This window comes from Bos mutus, chromosome 20 (assembly GCF_027580195.1).
Source record: "Bos mutus isolate GX-2022 chromosome 20, NWIPB_WYAK_1.1, whole genome shotgun sequence".
In the NCBI taxonomy this organism is placed as follows: Eukaryota; Metazoa; Chordata; class Mammalia; order Artiodactyla; family Bovidae; genus Bos; species Bos mutus.
Window position 1 is genome coordinate 25,228,756 of NC_091636.1, and position 21,782 is coordinate 25,250,537.

Sequence of the window (21,782 nt, forward strand, 5' to 3'; positions counted from 1 at the left end):
CTCATAAGGTTGTTGCCAGGATTACACGAGACTATCCATGGATGCTTGGGTAGAAGCAATAATAGCTATTAGCATTCTTCCCATTGGAAATTCAGGTCATGTCTTTGCCTCTATTCTGATGTACTGAAAAGTAGCCCTCCTCCTCCTTCATGTGAATGGCTTGCTTAAGTCATCATTTTACTTCAGCCGTGGTGAATCAACCACATAGGGGCTCAGATAAAGACCAATACTCCTGACTAGAAAAGCAATTGTGAGGCCCAGGATTGGATTCAGACTGCCCCACTGCGCTCTCTCTTTAGCCTCGCTCTCACAGCTAGTCAAGGCCCTAGAACTGTTCTTTTACCTCAGCGGGTCTTCACAGCCCCTAGGATAATTCCAAAGTGTCACAATGGAAGCCTGACAGCCCGAGGTGTTTTTCAGTATGACTGTCTGTGGCGGCGAGGTCACATCATATTTCCTTCCCCTTCATCTTGGGGGAGGAAACTGATCCAGACAAAGCTTGCTGTCCAACGTGATGAAGCACTTTGTATGATGTATCGCTTCTAAATACGGTGATAGCATAAAAGGGCTCATTAGCTGAAGGGGCTTTCAGCTTGAGTCCTCCAGTTCTTAAGGACCTTTGGCAAGGCTGTTCTGACAAAGAGAAATCTAAGATGCTTGAGGACTCCCGAGCTTGAGGACCTAAACTGTTTTTCTGTCACTCTCCCCTCTTCTGTGGTACATTGTTCCTGCAGCACAACCATAGCTTTCAAAAATTAATAATGGAGCTATATTATGCAGCATCAATCTCTTGCTTGACCGTAAGCTCCTCAAGGGCAGGAGACTTGCCTTATTCATCTTTGTATCCCCTGCAAGCACTGGGCACACATCTCAATCAACATGTGTGAAATTGAATCTGGTTGAATTTATCTCCCAGGTTGCAGTGCCAGAGCTCAGAATAGGAATGGAGCTGAAGGTGAGTGAGGAATCATTTTTTTCCCCACTGCTGAGCTGCCTGCTGGCTTCTGGGAAATTCAAGTCACCCCATCACCCTGAAGGCTACCCAGGGGGGAGGCTGTTAAGGTGATTCTATTGGTACCCTTGGTGGAAGTTCTTTCTCCTGGTTCTTAGAGGTAAAGAAAATGAATCAACTAGTCCTGTATTTTGTTGGTTTGCAAGCCAGGGCTAGGAGAATGTAAAGTGGAAATGTGATCTCTTTTCATCCTCTGCTTGGCTGATGTGGAAAGACAGGCAATGGTGGGCCAGCACTCCTCTCTAATTTAGCTTTGTCTAGTATCTGGTACAGAGCTAGGCATATTCTTGGTCCTGATTAAATTGCTGTTTAGTTGCTCATTCCTGTCGGACTCTTTTGCGACCCCAGGGACTGTAGCCCACAAGGCTTCTCTGTCCATGGACTTTTCCAGGCAGGAATACTGGAGTGGGTTGCCGTCTCCTCTCCAGGGGCTCTTTCCGACCCAGGAACGCCAGCCACCTGCATTGCAGGTGGATTCTTTACCACTGAGCCACCATAGGGGCATAATTTGTCATTACCCTCCCTTTCAAAAGGTACACACATCTTTATTCAATTGCCAAACAGAAATAAAGAGAGAAAATAGTCTTTTGAAAACCCTCCATGTGTCTAAGCCAGGCAGTCTGCTGAAGCTGTGTATATATTTGCTCTAACTCTGCTCATAGGGAGACAAGACAGGTGTGAACGTCTTCATTTCCAGTTGAGGATACTGAAGCCCGTGGAGCTCAGGTGGAGAATCCGGGATCGGAGATCAGCTCGGTTTGGACGCACTCACCATACCATGAAGTTTCCCCCTTTCTCCTCCAGCACGCAGGTGGGTGCGTGCGTGTGCGTGACTGTTTGTGTTTCCTTTTACCCCTAAAGCCCCGCTACTTCTCCTTCTGGTCAGTTTCCTGGATTCCACTTTTTCGAAACAAAGTCCAGTTCTCCAAGGCTGCATTGCCCTCCTCGGCCATCTCCTTTCCCCCTGGGGTTCCCAGGACCTCCAGCCACTCCTTGGCTAAATTCAGAGTCCCAGCCTTCGGCTCGGATTCCGGGCTCCACTGCAACCCTCCAGGGCCGGGGGTCTCCCTCGGGTCCCCGGGGCCGGGGGAGCTCAGGCGGGACCCCGCAGCCCGCGCCTCGGCCCCGCCTCCCCTACCTGACGACGGTGCGCCTGAGGCGCCGTAGCCTCCGCCCACCGGGGCGCCTGTCCTGCCATTGGCTCCCCCTACTGCCCGTCTCTTTCGCCGGCTCCGTTCGGTCCCGGAGGCAGGTTTTGCCGGAGAAGCCGCAGTCCCGGCGGCTCCGGCGCAGAGTCGGAGGACTGTGGAGCTGAGTGCGGACCGGGACTGGCATGTCTCCTCGCCGGGGAGCTCCCGTCAGCCGCCAGGCCCGGGCGGCTGCTAACTTGGCTGCAGGCTCCGGCGGTCCGGCCGCGGCCATGTAGTTACCGGCGGGGCTCCCCGCAGCCCGGGAGCAGCAGCGAGAGCAAGCCGGAGCCCAGCAGCTCGCGGCTTCCCCGGGAGGCGCTGAGTGCGCGCCTCGCCCCCGCCGCCCCTCGGGCCGCACTTTGGGTCCGAGAGGGAAATGGGGGAGAAAGTTTCGGAGGCGCCTGAGCCAGTGCCCCGCGGCTGCAGCAGTCACGGTGCTCCGACTCCCGCCCCTGCGGTGGCTGCCGAGTCCTCGCCCGGCGCTTCCTCGGCGGAGTCCTCCTCGGGCTCGGAAACTCTGTCGGAGGAAGGGGAGCCTGGCTTCTCCCGCGAGCAGCCGCCGCCGCCGCCGCCGGGTGGAGCTCGGCCGGCCGCCGCGTGGGCTCCGGCGCTCTCGGTGCCGGAGCGTGGAATCTCAGCGCCGCCGCCGCGCCCGGGAGGAGCCGCGCCACCCGCGCCCCGGGGCAGCAGCGCGTCCCAGGAGGAGCAGGACGAGGAGGTGGGCCCCGCCTTCCCCACCTCGACCCCTCTGGTCCGGGCTGCCAGGCGACCCCAGCTCTCTACCCCGCACGCGAGTGGTGGGCAGTGCGCACTGGGGCATGGAGCTGGGAAGGGACCCCAGGTGCTGTGCGCCGTGCCCCGGGTAATGACAGTTAGGAGCCTCGCTGTGGGTCATTGGTTTCCCAGTGGCTGTCACTTGTGTGTGTGTGTGTGTTCGTGTACATGTGCTGGCTGACAGTGTGCTTATACAGTATCAAAGCAGCAAACTCCTTCAGGTCTGGATTTGCTCCGCTGGGTGTGTGAATGGATGTGACGCTGACCACCTGGTTTGTCCCCACAACTAAGACTTCCTTCTCCGAAGTGGGCGTTGCTTTGCGCCGTAGCGCTTGGGCACAGGGGAATGGGGCGAAGGGATGGGTGTGAGAGTAGAGTGGGTGTGTGGGGGTGGGGGGCAGTTGGTGGCAGTACCCGCGAAGTTGCGCTGCGGGTTTCGGTGGCATCCGCCCCAGGATCGCGGGAGGGTGATTTTGGCTGTTCTCCCGGCGTCGGTTCTTCGAGAGAGGGGGACTCCTAGCTCTGGGCTGGCAGCGCTGAACTGAGCTTCTGCATCTCCCATTTGGACTCGTTCCGGGGTGTCCAGATGCGTGCCGGTCGCCAGACTGAATAGGGAATGCAGCCCCTTCTTCTGGAGACTGTGTCCATCCTGGTTTATTCGTCCACCCTGGTTTCTTGGAAGAATATTTGTGTGAAACTTGTGGGTCGCGTCCTGATACATCGAGACCGTGACTTGGTGTCCTCCTGCCTGTTTTCTCTGGCTTTTTCCTGTCTTGGGAGGACAATTACGGAAGCATAAGATTCTTGGTATCTTTGATTGTTTGCTTTGGACGTTTCTTGTGGGGAAGTCATCTTGATCAGGCAGGGCCATAAATAGAACATTACCCCAACAGAACCGCCTCCTTCGGAAGTTAGTTCCTCAGAGCCAGAGTTGTATTTTCCTCCTGTCTGACGGGGTTAGCTTTAGTAAGTTATTGTCTTTGCTCCTCAGCACATGCAGACTGAGGCCAGTGGTCTGACAGTAGCCTCCTGGGGACGCCAGCCTGCAGGCAAAGACTGGATCTGGTACAGAATGAGAAGAGTCAAGTCCTAGCCCAGCAGAGATGGAGCAAACCTTAGTGGTTGGCCAACCCTCTGGCAGTAACCAGGACCCATTCCCCAATGCCTGGTGGAGCGTGGAGATCCTGGATGGGGGTCTGGAGGTCTGTTTCCTAGAACTGCCTGTGCTCCTGAACTGTGAGACCTTGGATGAGTTGATTCCTCGGAGGTCAGTTTAATAATCTGTAAAGTGAGGGGTATAACTAGTGAACTTCAAGGTAAAGTTTATTGTCACACAAACACTCCCCTTTTTTGATCAGGACTTTAGGATGGATCCAAAGTTCAGATGGATCCAAAGTTCAGATTGATCCTAAGAACAGAGTACCAAGAGTTAAGCTGAGCACCACACCTGTCACAGAGCTACCTGGGGATATGACCCAACTTAATGATTTATTAATACTATTAGATTCCAATATAGTGTTGCCATTGGTAGAGAAGGTGGTACAATTAGATGCCCTGTGTTTTCTGGGAGGCTGGGAGTATGCTTCATGATACATAACAAGGTCTTGCAGATCCCAGGCAGAGGAAGACGGGAACTTCTTACTTTTGATCGGGATCCTGTAGCTGGTTTATTGCTTGGCCTCAGGGTGACAGTGTTTTATTTTCTTGGAAGTGGATATAATGATAGCTTATTTCACAGGCACTGCAGTGAGGATTGGTTGATTGAAACACATTTTGAAAAGTGGAATGACTAAATAACATTGGTCAGTATTTGTGAAGTCTCAATTGGATGTAAAGTGATACAGTATTGCAATTTATTGTGTAACTTAACCTGTGGCAGGGGATGCTGGAAATTGTCCAGGAGTGGAAATCTTGACTTGCTCTGAGAATTTTAAAGCAAGACTGAAACTGTGGAGTAGAGAAATGATAGTCTTTGTGGCAGGGGTTGAAGTCCAGTGCACATTTTCTGACTCTTACACTGGTGCAGGGGGGCCCCCCTTTGAGGGGGTGCAGTGGGTCTCTTTGAGAACCTAATGAAAGCTCTCCATCCTCTCCTCAGGAAACAGGCATCATTATAAATACCATTCTAGTGGGTTGAGTGAGGAATACTGGGTTACACAGTCCCAGTTTGGTAGCAAGGTGTGGGTTTGATTTCCAGCTCTGCCACCTTAACTGTATGTGGGGTGTGGACCCCTCCACTGATGTAAGGCCTGATTTTCCCCCTCTTAAATGGAAATGATAATAGTAGAGTCATTTGGCATTTTATACATGCCACCTAATTTAATCCTAGCATAGTATCTAGAATTGAATACTAAATGAATATTAATTTTTCCAGTTCATTTGTGATTAAAAATGTTGTGAAAGGACGTACAAGTTTGGGCTGGCTTATTTTATTTATGCATAATTAATCTGCTCCCTACTTTCAGAGGACCGAAGGCTGTGGCTTTTGTTTATTACCATTGTGTTAGTACAAGCTGGGAAACAGTTTTTATTTGTATCAGATGTATTATGGCAAGGCACTGTTAGTGTAGTGTTAGTTAGGCAATAGCAAGGTACTGAGTATAAAGCCTTTAAAAGGCTTAAGTGAAACCCATAAAATGGAAGAAGATTCATTTAGATTTAAAAATTGTATGTCTAGCTTGCGATAATCACTGTTTTCCAAAATTTTTTTTCATCACTTATTGCATCAATTTTTAAAAAGCAGCAAAATTAAATTTCTTAGTGTATGATTGCAGTGCTAATTTTTAGTGCACCTTTATTAAAGCTGCTTGCATACACTAGCGGAGAAGGTGATGGCACCCCACTCCAGTACTCTTGCCTGGAAAATCCCATGGACAGAGGAGCCTGGTAGGCTGCAGTCCATGGGGTCGCAAAGAGTCGGACACGACTGAAGCGACTTAGTAGCAGCAGCATACGCTAGTAATATCAGCAGTGTTTGAACTACTTCATATTTTATCTTATTGTCAGTATTTGTGTAAACTTACAAAGTCTCATAGACTTACATCAACCCTTTAAGCTTTTGATGTCTAAAAAACAATAGTTTAACATGACAACAGTTGTAATTTTCATGTATCTAATAATCAAACACATGAGAGAGATGGTGTATGGTTTTTTGTTTGAATAAAGTGCCTTTGACTTTCCCCTTGATTCCCCAAACCTGTGGACTTCGGGGTCTCTGCAAGTTGAGGGTAACAGGCTGTGTTTTGAGTAGTCACAATGAGCGAAATTGGAGTGTCCCTCTAACCACATTTCTGCGATCTGCTCTCAGGCATATCTCTGCCCTGTCCCTTCTCAGAGCACCTGTGCTGACCCTCATAAAGTACTCAGTGCTGCCCGTTGTGTGTCAGTGAACTCCTGAGGCCAGGAATTTTGTCTTTGTATGTTAGCCCAGTGCTTCTTATACATTAGTGGAGGCTCAGTACATATATTTTGAATGAGAGAGGAAAATACATCTTTGAAAACAGTTGCACATTTGACTGGAGTGACCATATGAGTATTCTTTTGTTGTGAATTATGCTTAAACCTCTAGATTTCTTATATATATATATTAAAAAAAAAGCCTCATGGATCCCAGTGAAAATATTACGAGCAGTTTTTCCAGGTAAATTTTGAAGAAAGTCAAATCAGTGAGGATCCATTCACAATGCCTGTGCAAGGACTTGTGCGTTACCTCTGCTTTTCACTGTGTGTGTTAGAGCTTGAAACTTTCAGGGATTCTTAGCATGGTAGAAAAAAGGCTTAGTAGCTAAAAGGATTTTCAGCTCAATATAAAGCGTTTCATTCATACTTTGCTACCCTAAAGGATTTACTTTACTGCCAAGCGGGGGAAAACAGTTGCCCCTATTAACAATAGGCACAATTAGGGGCTGTTGTTTAAGTGTTCTATTAATGATCTGAGCTTGAAGACTGCTTTTAATATCATGCATAGATGAATGTCTAGACTTCATTGGTGAAGAGAATAACTAGTAAAACAGCAGCCATGAGTTCAGTGAAGCTTTTCAGGGAATTGATATTTTATGAATCACAGCAGCTACATAATTTAAAAAAAAGTAGTGCGTAAATCTTGACACATTTATCATTGAGTCTTGTCTTTGACTCCCTGATTCAATAAGAGTCACAGGTTTACAGCATCAGACAGCAGACAGCCAACGTATGCTGAGTCTGACGCCTGAGAAGCAGCACCCTGGGTGCTGAAGATATGAAGGTGGGCAAGACAGAGATAGTCTTGACCTCACGAAGCTTCTAGTCTAGTGGGGGAGATACTCCCAAAACTCATGACTCTTCAGTAATTGATTTCCAAGGTGATAGGTAGATGGGGAACAGGCAGCGAGGGAGTTTATACCTCTTCTCACCTGGGAGGTGGGAACTGCCTTCCTGGGAAGTTATTGGAGAAGGGAAGCGATAGAGTAATGTGGGTAGCAGAGAGAGCTTGAGGGTCTAGGGGCTAAGAGACATCTGCATTGTGTGCATGAAGCAGAGAAGGGCCTGGCATCAGGGCATGTGGGAGAGAGAAGCAGTGGCTGGGTCATGCATGGGCTTTGGACTTTATTCTGAGGCCCTGGGAGCACACTGAAGGGTTTGAAGCAAGGAAATGACTCAATCAGACTGGTATTCCCGGAGGTCAGGCAGTGTGGAGCCCACCTGTTGATGCTGCAGTGCAGCTGGTTGAAATGTTCCAGATTACCTGGGAGCTGACGACCTAAGAAGATGGCACGTTAGTAAACGGCATGTTGATGGAAAGTGGAGCTCAGGAATCCATGTAAACACACAGGAAATGGAACGGGAAATGAGTTTAGGTCTATTCGAGAGAACACCTTCGTGTCTGCAGTGTTGGCTTAAGACTAGGATCTATTGAAGGAAAACCTTTAGTGATGAATGGAGACTGAGAAGAGGGCCTTGCAAGTGCTCGTTTCCACAGTCAGTTGCAGGGGCCATCGACCTGAGGTGAAAATAAGGGGTGATTGCCCAGAGGTGGCGTGAGATTCTCTGGCCATGGGAAGTGCGGTGTCTGTGAGCTAATAACACAGGTTCTGAGAGTCTGGCTAGTTTGCCTGCATGTTCCGAGAGAAGGAAGGGTCAGCGTCAGGGAAACAAGGCTTTTGCCTTTTCCACCCCAGGTCTGAGGTATTCTAGGAAATGTCAATCCACCATTGTTTTGGAGCCAGTGACAAAGGCTGACCATCTGTTCGCTCACACTGATTGGATATGGTGTTGCAGCCCAGCGGTTTGTGTTTTTGCCCCTGTGAAGAAGGGGGTGAGTGCGCATTAGAGGGCAGGCTGTGAAGATGGCAAACTGTGGGGAGAATCCTGGTAGAAAAGTTCTCTCAATGAGAAGGATACGTAACCAGGTGGCTTGGTGTTAGAGAAGACTGAATGAGGTTGTGTGTGTGTGTGTGTGCGCACGCGCGTGCATGTGTGTATGTGTTGGTATACATGCCCTTGTATATCTAAGAATAAATAATTGTCCTTTTGAGATGAAAGATACCGTAGGTCATTTATGAACAAGGTCGCGTATTTTATGGTGATGCCCGGGAAGGACTTGTGCTCCCCTTCACCATCGCTTCAGACCAGCCGCCAGCGTTCCCTGCCCTGGGGTCAGGGTCTGTAGGGCCTAAGGGTATATAGACGAATGACCCGGTTCAGCCACTTCTAGGCTGTGTGCCTTTGGAACAGTTATTAATACCGAGACTGTTTCCTTCTCTGTAAAAGGGACATGCTAGTATTTACTGCAGAGGGTTGTTACGAGAATTTTATATAGGGGTCCCAGCACGGTTCCTGACATACAGTGTGCATTCCGTGATGGTGTTTGCTAGTATGACTGAGTGCGGAAAAGCTGGTTTGTGCAGAATGTCAGCGCCATAGCCAGGAATAATCAGCACCTGGACATCCCTTCCCTGATGGATTGTGCTGCCAGCATGGTTTGCCGATGGTTCTGGGAGGCCCTTTCATTCATGAGTAGGTAGATGTGTAACATAGGGATCACTTTTAATTTCACGGACACAGCGTTTCTTACGATATACTAATAGCAAAGCTTTATGGACTATGGTTCATTAACTCTTCTGTAAGACACGATCTCTCTTTTGCTCCTGGAACCTGCTGTTAGTGATCACTTATTAAATGATGTCCTCAAAGACTCTGTGAACATGTAAATTACTAACTCAGCCCAGGAAGTTAGTCAGAAGGCAGCATGTCAGCCATGTGGTGAGGCTGGTGACATGACCCGGTACTTTGTGATGATTGGGGGCTGAGAAGAGAGTGACAAGGAAATGAAATGATTTTCTGGAAGCCAACTTTGGTTCATATAAGAATTGGGTGGAGGGGCAGGTGTTCCAGGGGCCACCCCCACCCCCAACTTCACGGAGAGGAATCTGTTAGAAATGAGATAGAACTTTTAAAAATGCAAGAACTTAAAAGTCTCTTTCATCCCTTTGGAGCAGTGTAAACATTTCAATTTTTTAAGGCAAAATTGCAAAAACCTAGGATCCACTTTTGCTATAACTCAGATAAATACTGGTGCAGTGACTGCAGCCACTGCAGGTGGCTTCCCTTCCACCAGCCTGGTGCTCTGCCCCTTGTACCTGTTTGGGTTGACATTTACACAGCTTTCCATCACTTTGTTCAAGGCTGATTGTGCCCTTTGTGCCTCTATTTAGTCTGGTATTAATCAGATATTTCTTATTGGGTCCTATTATTTTGGGGTAGAGCATAAGATCAAATACAGTCAAGCAGAAATCTCTTTCTCCAGCAGCTTGTGGGCACTTATTTCTTTCCCCCTTTTTGTCCTTTTCTCTCACACCTTCAGAATTCCTGGGAAGGATTGGACAGTAGTCACGTGTCAATGCATTTCTTTCCTAAGTCAGGCTTAGGAGAGAAATGCATGCATGCATGCTCAGTTTGCTTCAGTCATGTCTGACAGCCTATGAGCTGCAGCCTGCCAGGCTGCTCTGTCCGTGGGATTCTCCAGGTAAGAATACTAGAATGGGTAGCTGTTCCCTTCTCCAGGGGATCTTTCTGACCCAGGGATTGAACCTGGGTCTCTTATGTTGCAGGCTGGCTTCTTTACTGCTAAGCCTCTGGGGAAACTCCTAGGAAAGAACACCCTTCCCTAAATGTGAAACGTCAGTTCAGGACCGTGGTCAGCGGTACACATACACATACATTTAAGTGTATAGAACTTGTGTGGAATTTCTGGTTGCTTCTCCAGCTTCTTTTAATGAAAAAGTTCACTTCTTATTTAATGATTTGAATTCATAACCAGGTACATGTGTCTCTAAAACAGCTGATAAATTTGTACCCTATGCCTGCACTCTTGCTGGCCCATCAATTCTCCTGTTGGACACAGTCCATATACTTTTGATTATGATACTACTTCCACTGAACATTTCAGCTCTAATGCTTTGTACTGATATTGGGGGCAGGGTTTGGTAGAGGGGAGGCTGGGGATAATGACAAATTGGCTTTCTTTTCTTAACTAATTTCATAGGCTATGGTGTGGAAAATGAAAACTTAATTATAATGTTCTTGACTTTGTATTTGGGGGGTGTTTTCAGTGGCTAGCGACTCACAGGAATGCCCACTTTAGTGTGGGTAGCAGAATATACGTTTGAAACTCATCTCAGGTGTGGGCATTTTAGCCTCTGACTTAAGACTTGCTCAGCTACTTTTTTTAATAAGCTGAGCAGTTAGGTAGGTAGCTTCTGGTAGATGATTTTGTGCCTTTCCAAGTTTGTTTTAAAAACAAACAAAAAATAATAAGATCATCATACCTTGGGGTTCCAGTGTTAACATTTTTTTTTCAGGCATTTCTTTATGCAGAGATGGATGTACCTTCAAATGCAGGAAGGGTCCCAGTGCCTCACCAGTGATAGGGAAATAAAGTAAAATCAAGTTAAAGTCGGTGGTTAAAATCTTATGTCGCTGCACGCTGCCCTTGAGACTTATATTCTCAGAAATTACAGATTCACAATTGCTTCTTAGGGCAATCATTGCTAGGTAAACTGCCTTAAGATATTGAAATAGAATGCAGTTGTGGCGAAGTTCATTTTATGTATAAAGGTTTAAAATGATTAATTTCACAAAGAGGTTCTTGATGAATAAATTGGCTCCATAGGAATGTGTCCAGCTCCTGGACACTCAAACTCACAGAATTTGCTTTGCCACTCCTTTAGTTTTATTTAGCTAGTTTTAGTTTTTCAATTTAAAAAATGCAACTAGAATGGAGCGAGTGCTTAATTGAAAGCACCTGAGTCGTAACTAAAGTCATCTTCAGCCCAGGCTTCTCCGTTTAAAAGGGCAGCTCCCAGGCTCCTCACCTAGATGCAGCCATGAAGAGAGCAGCTCCAGAGAAAAGGGCAATCCCGAATGTTTGCTTGGAGGGAAAGGATCATTGAGAAGTTTTACTTAAGGAGAACTTCTGACTCATCTCAAGTCAGTAGAGTACAAATCAGGAAGACCCAAGAAAATGCCCACCTTCCTGTTCTGCCTCTTATGAGACAAGTAAGTCAGATTGCTAGGTTAAGCCAGCGTGGTCTTAAAGACTCAGCGAGCATATGTGAGCATGAGAGAGTAAAGGAGAACGAGAAAAACTGCTGGTCACGTAAGGAAAGACTTATCTTCTTTCCCTGTTACGTTTTGATACTTTATATATTGTTGAAATTTTACTTTTGTATGTTTTATTTCATGTACCACTTTGAAAATTTTTGCTGTTGTTGTTGTTCTACAAACACTGTTTGCCTATAAGCTACCCCAGTTCATTGTTGGCTGGGAAGAGGAGTATGGTTCAAAATGGCCTCTTGAGACCTTTTGCTGCTGTTGCTGCTAAGTCGCTTCAGTCGTATCCGACTCTGTGTGACCCCATAGACGGCAGCCCACCAGGCTCCGCCATCCCTGGGATTCTCCAGGCAAGAACACTGGAGTGGATTGCCATTTCCTTCTCCAATGCATGAAAGTGAAAAGTGAGAGTGAAGTCACTCAGTCATGTCCGACTCCTAGCGACCCCATGGACTGCAGCCTACCAGGCCCCTCCGTCCATGGGATTTTCCAGGCAAGAGTACTGGAGTGGGGTGCCATTGCCTTCAGGACTCACTTTAATCCCTGGTGATGGTGGGTCCTAGCCCTGATGCAGAGTCTCTATTAGGACAAGAGAGAACATGGAAATGCTAACTGTGAACTCTCTTAGTTTTCTTTATTATAATGTCAGTGTCACTTTGACTTGTTAAGAATTCCATTTTTTAAATGAAAACATTTCTACCTGGAGAAAGCTGACGGCAATAGTTTTAACGTTATAGAATAAGTCCTGTTGGAAAGAGTTAGATTAGTAGAGTAACAGTGTGACAGTTGTGTAACCTGGTACTGTCATGCTGTTTTAAATTCCTTTAAAATTATTTGAGTCATCACTTTCTGTGTGTTATGTTACCTGTCATTCTGTGTTCTAATTCATCCCTGTTTCTTTCAGCCCCTTCCTACCTATAGCTTAGTCATCAGCATTTTAAAAAGAACAGCACAGATCACTTTGGTTGGAAGACTGTCGTAAAACCTTTGTTTAAACAGAATATTTGGGGGAGAGACTTTTTTTGGTTACTCAATCTTATGATTCACTAAAAATTAACTGAAAAGCTCTTTTGTTCTCACTTTGTTGTTTACCTTTTTTCTTATAATTTCTAGATGTGGATTTTCTGCCTTATTTTGTGATGAACAAGCTAGCTTTTCTTTTTAGCGATTAGGCATATTATAATGCTTTAGGGATCTCACTTTGGCTATCAGTAATCTTCAAAGCCTTCTGAAGATGGGAAAAGTGCATAAGAAGTAGTTGAAAGTATAAAATTGAGTGTGCTATTAACAAAAGTAGATGATCTTGATTTCTTTAACTTTAGAAGTTGGAGTTAGCAAAGCACTTTTTCTTCTGAGAGCTTTGCTTCATTATCTTTGCTCCTGGGTTATGCCAGATCATGTATATATTGTTAATATTTGTACAGTACTGAGCAGTTTTCACAGCCTTTCCTGATACTATTTCAACTGTTCTCTCATTCTCATTTTGTACACACAGCTTCTTGTCGTGTAGTTAATAGTTTCTCTGTCTCTCTCCCACTAGACTGTATGATGTTGAGAGGGTCACTTAGCCAGTATGGTAGTGTGGGCCAATTGAATTGTCAATTAAGCTTAAAAAGACTTTGGCAAACATTGAGTAAATGCATGTAAAACACTCAGAATGATGTCTTGACACACAATGTGCCTCAGTGGAAATTTGGGGGCAGTGCTTTATTATTACCCACTATATGTCCTGTGCATTCAGCATTAAGAGTTTAAGTGTCTAAAGAACTTTAAAGATCAGGGTGAAGATTTAGTTCAGTTCAGTCACTCAGTCGTGTCCAACTCTTTGCGACCCCATGGACTGCAGCATGCCAGGGTTCCCAGTCCATCACCAACTCCCAGAGCTTACTCAAACTCATGTCCATTGAGTCGGTGATGCCGTCCAGCCGTCTCATCCTCTGTCGTCCCCTTCTCCTCCTGCCTTAAACTTTCCCAGCATCAGGATCTTTTCCAATGAGTCAGTTCTTCGCATTAGGTGGCCAAAGTATTGGAGTTTCAGCTTCAGCATCAGTCCTTCCAATGAATATTTGGGACTGATTTCATTTAGGATGGACTGATTGGATCTCCTTGCAGTCCAAGGGACTCTCAAGAGTCTTTTCCAACACAACAGTTCAAAATCATTAGTTTTTCGGTGCTCAGCTTTCTTTATAGTCCAACTCTCATACCCATACATGACTACTGGAAAAACCATATCTTTGACTAGATAGACCTTTCTTGGCAAAGTGATATCTCTGCTTTTTAATATGCTGTCTAGGTTGGTCATAGCTTTTCTTCCAATGAGCAAGCATCTTTTAATTTCATGGCTGCAGTCACCATCTACAGTGATTTTGGAGCACTCCCCCAAAATAAAGTCTCTCACTGTTTCCATTGCTTCCCCTTCTGTTTGCCGTGAAGTGATGGGACCAGATGCTATGATTTTAGTTTTCTGAATGTTTAGTTTTAAGCTAACTTTTTCACTCTCCTCTTTCACTTTCATCAAGAGGCTCTTTAGTTCTTCTTCACTTTCTGCCATAATGGTGGTGTCAATTGCCTATCTGAGGTTGCTGATATTTCTCCCAGCAATCTTGATTCCAGCTTGTGCTTCATCCAGCCCAGCATTTAGCATGATGTACTCTGAATATAAGTTAAATAAGCAGGTGACAATATACAGCCTTGACATACTTCTTTCATGATTTGGAACTAGTCTGTTGTTCCATGTCCAGTTCTAACTGTTGCTTCTTAACCTGCACAGATTTCTCAGGAGGCAGGTCAGATGGTCTGGTATTCCCATCTCGTGAAGAATTTGCCACAGTTTGTTGTGATCCACAGAGTCAAAGGCTTTGGCATGGTCAATAAAGCAGAAGTAGATGTTTTTCTGGAAGTCTCTTGCTTTTTTGATGATCCAACGGACGTTGGCAATTTAATCTCTGCTTCCTCTGCCTTTTCTAAATCCAGCTTGAACATCTGGAAGTTCTCGGCTCATGTACTGTTGAAGACTGACTTGGAGAATTTTGACCATTACTTTACTAGCGTATAAGATGAGTGCAATTGTGCAGCAGTTTGAACATTCTTTGGCATTGCCTTTCTTTGGTCTTGGAATGAAAACAGACCTTTCCCAGACCTGTGGCCACTGCTGAGTTTTCCAAATTTGCTGGCATATTGAGTGCAGCACTTTCACAGCATCATCTTTCAGGATTTGAAATAGCTCAACTGGAATTCCATCACCTCCACTAGCTTTGTTCATAGTGATGCTTCCTAAGGCCCACCTGAGTTCGCATTCCAGGATGTCTGGCTCTAAGTGACTGATCACACCACTGTGGTTATCTGGATCATGAAGATCTTTTTTGTATAGTTCTTGTGTGTATTCTTTCCACCTCTTCGTAATAACTTATGCTTTTGTTAGGTCCATACCATTTCTGTGCTTTATTGTGCCCATCTTTGCATGAAATGTTCCCTTGGTATCTCTAGTTTTCTTGAAGAGATCTGTAGTCTTTCCCATTCTATTGTTTTCCTCTATTTCTTTGCACTGATCACTGAAAAAGGCTTTCCTATTTTCCTTGCTATTCTTTGGAACTCTGCATTCAAATGGGTTTGTCTTTCCTTTGCCTTTCACTTCTCTTTTTTTCTCAGCTATTTGTAAGGCCTTCTCAGACAACCATTTTGCCTTTTTGCATTTTTTTTTTCCCCTTGGGGATGGTTTTGATCACTACCTCCTGTACAGTGTCACGAACCTCCAGCCATAGTTCTTCAGGCACTTTGTCTATCAGATCTAATCCCTTGAATCTGTTTGTCACTTCCACTGTATAATCGTGAGGGATTTGATTTAGGTCATACCTGAATGATCTAGTGGTTTTCCCTACTTTTCAATTTGAGTCTGAATCTGGCAATAAGGCGCTCACGACTTGAGCCACAGTCAGCTCCCAGTCTTATTTTTGTTGACTGTATAGGGCTTCTCCATCTTTAGCTGCAAAGAATATAATCAATTTGATTTCGGTGTTGACTATCTGGTGATGTCCATGTGTAGAGTCTTCTCTTGTGTTGTTGGAAGAGGGTGTTTGCTATGACCAATGCGTTCTCTTGGTGAAATTCTGTTAGCCTTTGCCCTGCTTCATTTTGTACTCCAATGCCAAATTTGCCTGTTACTCCAGGTATCTCTTCACTTCCTACTTTTGTATCCCAGTCCCCTGTAATGCAAAGGACATCCTTTTTTGGTGTTATTTCTAGAAGGTCTTGTAGGTCTTCATAGAACCATTCAACCTCAGCTTCTTCAGCATTACTGATTGGGGCATAGACTTGGGTTACAGTGATATTGAATGGTTTGCCTTGGAAACGAACAGAGATCATTTTGTCATTTTTGAGATTGCCTCCAAGTACTGCATTTTGGACTCTTTTGTTGACTATGATAGCTACTCCATTTCTTCTAAGGGATTCTTGCCCACAGTTGTAGATATAATGGTCATCTCAGATAAATTGACCTATTCCAGTCCATTTTAGTTCTCTGATTCCTAAGATGTTGATGTTCACTCTTGCCATCTCCTGTCTGACCACTTCCAATTTGCCTTGATTGATGGACCTGACATTCCAGGTTCCTATGCAATATTGTTCTTTACAGCAGCAGACTTTACTTCCATTACCAGTCACATCCACAAATGGGTGTTGTTTTCGCTCTCGGTCCATCTCTTCATTCTTTCTGGAGTTATTTCTCCTCTGATCTCCAGTAGCACAATGGGCACCTATTGTCCTGGAGAGTTCATCTTTCACTGTCCTATCTTTTTGCCTTTTCATACTGTTCATGAGGTTCTCAAGGCAAGAATACTGAAGTGGTTTTCCATTCCCTTCTCCAGTTGACCACATTTTGTCAGAACTCTCCTCCATGACCTGTCTGTCTTGGGTGGTCATACACAGCATTGCTTACAGTTTCATTGAGTTAGGCAAAGGATAAAGATGGCGGAGTAGAAGGACGTGCATTCATCCTCCCCTGCAATAACTCCAAAATTACAACTTGCTGCTGAACAACCATCAATAGGAGAATGTTGGAACCCACCAAAAAGATACTTCACATCCAAGGGCAAAGGAGAAGCCCCCGGAAGATGGTACGAAGGGTGAAATTGTGTTTAGAATCAAACCCCATACCTGCCAGAGACGCTCGCAGGGCTCAAACAAACCGTGTGCACACCAGGACCCAGAGACTGAGCCAGAACTGTGTTTGAGTGTCTCTTGCTGATGTATGGGTCAGCAGTGGACTGCTGCAGGGGCTCTGGGTCCAGTAGACCTGGGTATGGCATAAACCCTCTTTGAGGGGGTTGCCATTAACCTCACCATAGAGCCACCAGAACCTACACAGAACTGGGGAAACAGACTCTTGGAGGGCACAAACAAAAGCTTGTGTGCACCAGGACCCAGGAGAAAGGAGCAGTGACCCCACAGGAGACTGACCCAGACTTGGCTGTGAGTGTCCAGGAGTCTCTGGCAGAGATGTGGGTTGGCCGTGGCTTGCTGCAGGGTTGGGGGCCCTGAGGGCAGCAGTGTGTGCATGGGACCTTTTGAAGGTTGCCATTATCTTCATTGCCTCCACCATAGTTTGGCCTCAGGTCAAACAGCAGAGAGGGAGCACAGCCCTGCCCTTCAACAGAAAACTGGATTAAAGATTTACTGAGCATGGCCCCACCCATCAGAACAAGACCCAGTTTTCCCCTCAGTCAGGCTCTCCCATCAGGAAGCTTCCACTTTAAGCCTCTTATCCTTCTCCATCAGAGGGCAGACAAAATGAAAACCACAATCACAAAAAACTAACCAATCTGATCACATGGACCACAGCCTTGTCTAACTCAATGAAACTATGAGCCATGCTGTATGAAGATTTAACTGGTAGCCTAAAACCCAAGATCATAGGTTTAATTTGCTGAGTGGGTTTCAACAAATGAAAAGTTTTTGACATTAAACTGAGTCTTATTTTGCTGTTAGCATTGGGAAACTGTATTCTGCCAAGTTGTTCATTACAACCACACTTGTAACTCTGAGCCATTTTTGGCCAGATGTTTCAAGGAATTATTTTAATTGCTGTTGACATTTTGACAACTAGCCTTAAAATTTTAACAGTGGTACTGGGCTGTACTCACTGGTGCTCAGGATAAACGGCTGTCAGTAGAAACGTCAGAAATTCTGGCAACTTTGTCAGGACTAGATGAGTGTTGGTGGAGAAGTTAGGAGTTCTGAGCTGTGCCTCTGCTCCTGGCTAGGTGAGATGTTAACCCATGGAGTTCACATGGGATGAAAGGTGGTCCTTTCCAGCTCCCATTTTTTTTGTTGTTGTTGTTTCCTCTTACTACAGAAACTTTGATCTAACATTTTAAAGTTGTCATCAGTATATAATTTATTACAGAACTGTTCATTCACATTTGTCTTTTGACAAATCTGCTTTTGGGCATCTTTTAAAATTATTTGGTATGTTTCTGTTGGTCATCATGAATACATGTTGAGGGTGCTCTTACCTCCCAAGCCCTGCAGAGGAATTGGACTCTGTGTAACAGGGCCAGTCTTGTATTTTTCTTGATGCATTAAGTACCATACTGTTGTGTGCACCAGGAATTACTGATGTAGGTGAAATGATGGTTTTTAGTGCTGACTTTCAGGGGCTGATTGCAGAAGAGCATCTGCAGATTCTTAGTTCAGTAGCAGAATCTGCTTATTACAGTAGGCTCCAAACAGAAAAGACTTGGGTTTCCTGTCTGGAATTACTCTGGGCCATACATCCTGTCACAAGCCTATCTAGACCAGAAATCTTTGGTTTTTAAAACAATCATTCTTAAATTTAAAAGATTTATATGGTCCTTAGCTTCCCCAGCAGGCTTCCCTGGTAGCTTAGCTGGTGAAGAATTTACCTGCAATGCAGGAGACCCTGGATCAGTTCCTGGGTCAGGAAAATCCCCTGGAGAATGGGTAGGCTACCCACTCCAGGATTATTGGGCTTCCCTTGTGGCTCAGATGGTGAAGAATCTGCCTGCATTGCAGGAGACTAGTGTCCAGTCCCTGGGTTGGGGAGATCCCCTGGAGGAGGGCATGGCAATTCACTCCAGTATTCTTGCCTGGAGAATCCCCATGGACAGAGGAAACCATGGGGTCACAGGGGGTCAGACTCAACTGATAAGCTAAGCACAGCTCCCCCAGGCCAGCCAGGGCCCTCCTGTACTGTTCTGGATCTTAGCCACCCACCCCATGTAGTGGACTAAAGTTTGTTTGTGAAGGTAAATTAGAATCTATCAGGAGAAATTACATTTACCAGTGTTTTTTTTATTTTCTTCAAACCAGAGGCTGGCACTTCTAAGCTGTTAGCCTGAGCTTTTGGGATTCAGTTGGAGCTTGGAGTGTGAAGTTCCATAGAGATGTTTTAAATGGTGATTTGGTTTCTAGGGCTTCCCTAGTGACTTAGGTGGTAAAGAATTTGCCTGTAATGCAGGAGACGCAGGTTTGATCCCTGGGTTGGGAAGATCCCCTGGAGTAGGTAATGGCAACCCACTCCAGTATTCTAGCCTGGAGAGTTCCATGGACAGAGGAGCCTGGTGGGCTACAGTCCATGGGGTCACAGAGTCACGACTTAGTGACTGAACATTAGTTCTCAACATCTGATTGCCTGGATGAGGGCCCTGCCCTCCCTTCACTAACTCCCTTCTGTGTTAGTGAAAGTTGAGCTGGGGGAGGGAGAATCCACATGCTCAGCCTCTGCTGTAGCCACTTGGTGGCTCTGGGTATCGTCCTGAAGGTGTGGTAATGATTTCTCTTTGTCTTTAGGACACCCATATGATGCCCTAGACTCCTTCCCATATTGGGGCAGATTATTTTAACCCGAAGCATTATCTCCTGCCACTTTTCAGCTCAGTTCTAATGGAGGAAGCCTGTCAAGGCTCAGAATTTAAGGCAGAAGGTGGTAAATATCATCTTATGCCTGTTAGGATGGCTGTCATCAAAAAGACAAGTGTGGGCATTCTCCCATGCTTGTTCTTTTAGTTTAACTCAGGTAATAGGATTGATACATCTTGTAGATGAGGCTTTAAATAATTGCCACATATTCTTGTTCCATTGGAGCTTTACACTTGAATGTGTATTTTAAGGCCGTTTTACCCAGGACCCAAATCCAGAGTTGAGGAGTGGTAGCTGTTTCACGGCACCTGTACGATGGTTTTCTTCATGGTGCCATAAACTGCTATTTTTCTTTGTTTTCTCTCCCCTCCCTTCACGCAAAGGTTAAGACTGAGCTATAGAATTAGTGTGATTTTTTAAAAAGTGGGGGTGAAGGCCCCCCTCCAAATAATTTATAGCCAGGTTCCAGCAATGAGGATAATGTCATCAGAGCCTCTCCAAATGTCCCTTTGGAGGTCATTTGTGGTAATTAAAAGGAAAATGAAACACAGATTTTTGAAAAATGATAAATATAGGTTTACCAGGTGATTTCATGATGCTAGATGGAAGCCCTGCTGAGAAACATCCTGGGTACTCACTTTATACTCCCAAGAAACCTGTAATCAGATGGGCACTGTTGTGAAATTGTTCAGATACCATTACCTGTGGTTTGTAGAAATTTATTTTGACACTTAAGGACATCTAAGGATGTAAATTTAATTACTGCTGCTGTTGCTTTCTCTGTGGGCTTGAATGAAAAGTGGCAGATTATATACTGAAATTGCCACTAAGATGTAGTTTTTTTAAGTTTCGTGGGGGCTTAAAATTTTCTAAACTTGCAATATGGATGGATGACTTTTAAAGCATTAACAGAGTCTTCTTGGGCAATCACACTCATTTGACTTGGAGAGGGGGCAGCTTTCAGTTTGATGTGGTTCAAACAGCTGCTCACTTAGGATATTCTAGAAGAGTAGAGCTTGAATACGGTATGTTTTCTGTGTGGGTCTCCTTTTAATCCAGACTGACAGTGGAGCTATAGATCTGGTATTATTAAAGTCCAGAGTGGCAAGGAAGCTGAGCCAAGTCCATTTCTTCTTAGGTCTCTCTCTTGCGCTTTTTTTTTTTTTTTGCAGTGTGTGTTTCTTTCCTTTGCCTGTTGGCCTGCATCTGTGAGAAGCAGAGAAAGAGGTCTTGTTAAAGTATCGGATGGGTGGACGCAAGTCCTAGAAGAAGTAAGGGTGTTAATGTTAGCATGATGTGGCAACAGTAGGTGCTGGTGAAGACGCTCTTGTTGAAGGTGAGGACTCCTCCCTGGTATCCAGGCTGCAGCTAACCCTCCGTGTGTGAAAATGCAGGGTTTCCTTGGCCGAATCCAGAGGTTTTAGTGAGCCCTGCTGTTCTTGAAGCTCTGTAGGAGTTAGCAGTGGGAGGGACAGGAGATGTAAAAGCGCTAAGAAATCTGGTCAGTGCCTAATGCCGCAGTCAGTCAGGTTAGGAGGCCAAGCACAGGCAGAGTGAGTTGCCCTTTCAGCAAGCAAAACGGTGCACATTTCAGCAAGCAAAAGTGTGAATGGGAAGGGCGCCGAGCACAGAATCAGCAACATGGTGGGATGTATCTGGGAGCGGGCTTTCCTGGTGCCCTTGAAGATGCAAAGGTCGGAAAGAAAAAGTGCTTGTGTCAGATTAAAGGATTTGCCCTGTCCAGTATGTTCAGCAGATACAGCTGTAGTCTTAGGAAAGTCTTGTCTCTTTAAAAGGGGTAATATTTAGAAGGAGTGGTAATTGGCAGTTGATTTTTTTTTTCCCGTTTGTTTATGGTTTACTCTTGCTGTAATTTTAAATTACTGGTAAACATATACTACTGGAATTGTAGTATTTTTCTCTAATATCAGCTTATTTATGGCTTCATAACTTTCTAATCAAGAGTACTAAAAAAAAAAAGTACTTCTTTAAGCTTAATATTTCCCTAGATAACTGAGCAATATTTCCAACTAATACTTTTTTAATAACTGTTTTAACAAGCTTGTTTGTTGTGAAGGAAGTTTAGGGAGAAGGCATGTTGGGTGTGAATTTACCAGGTAAGCCATTTTTGGTGCTATCTCTTGAAAATAGCACTTTCTTTGCTTGGGTATCTTTTGGTTACTCAGTAGTTGAAATTTACCAAGTTTTGAGAGCAATGGCGTTTTGAGCCCAGCTGGAATTTCAAATACTCCTTCAATCTTCTTCTTCTTTTCTTCAAAGTACACTTGAAAATCTTGAAGGATATGCTCTCACCCTCTGGGTCTTTGGCAGGAATCGTGGCC

General features: G+C 45.2%; 1 protein-coding gene across 1 annotated transcript in view; it reads left to right on the forward strand.

The window, feature by feature from the left end:
- Positions 1-2,326: 2,326 nt before the first annotated feature.
- The window catches only part of MAST4 (microtubule associated serine/threonine kinase family member 4), a 617,121-nt gene continuing 597,665 nt past the window's right edge, over positions 2,327-21,782 (forward strand). Inside the window, 1 exon segment of the mRNA XM_070357543.1 lies at positions 2,327-2,920. Within this exon segment, the coding sequence (XP_070213644.1) occupies positions 2,579-2,920 (342 nt within the window). The 5' untranslated portion in view covers positions 2,327-2,578.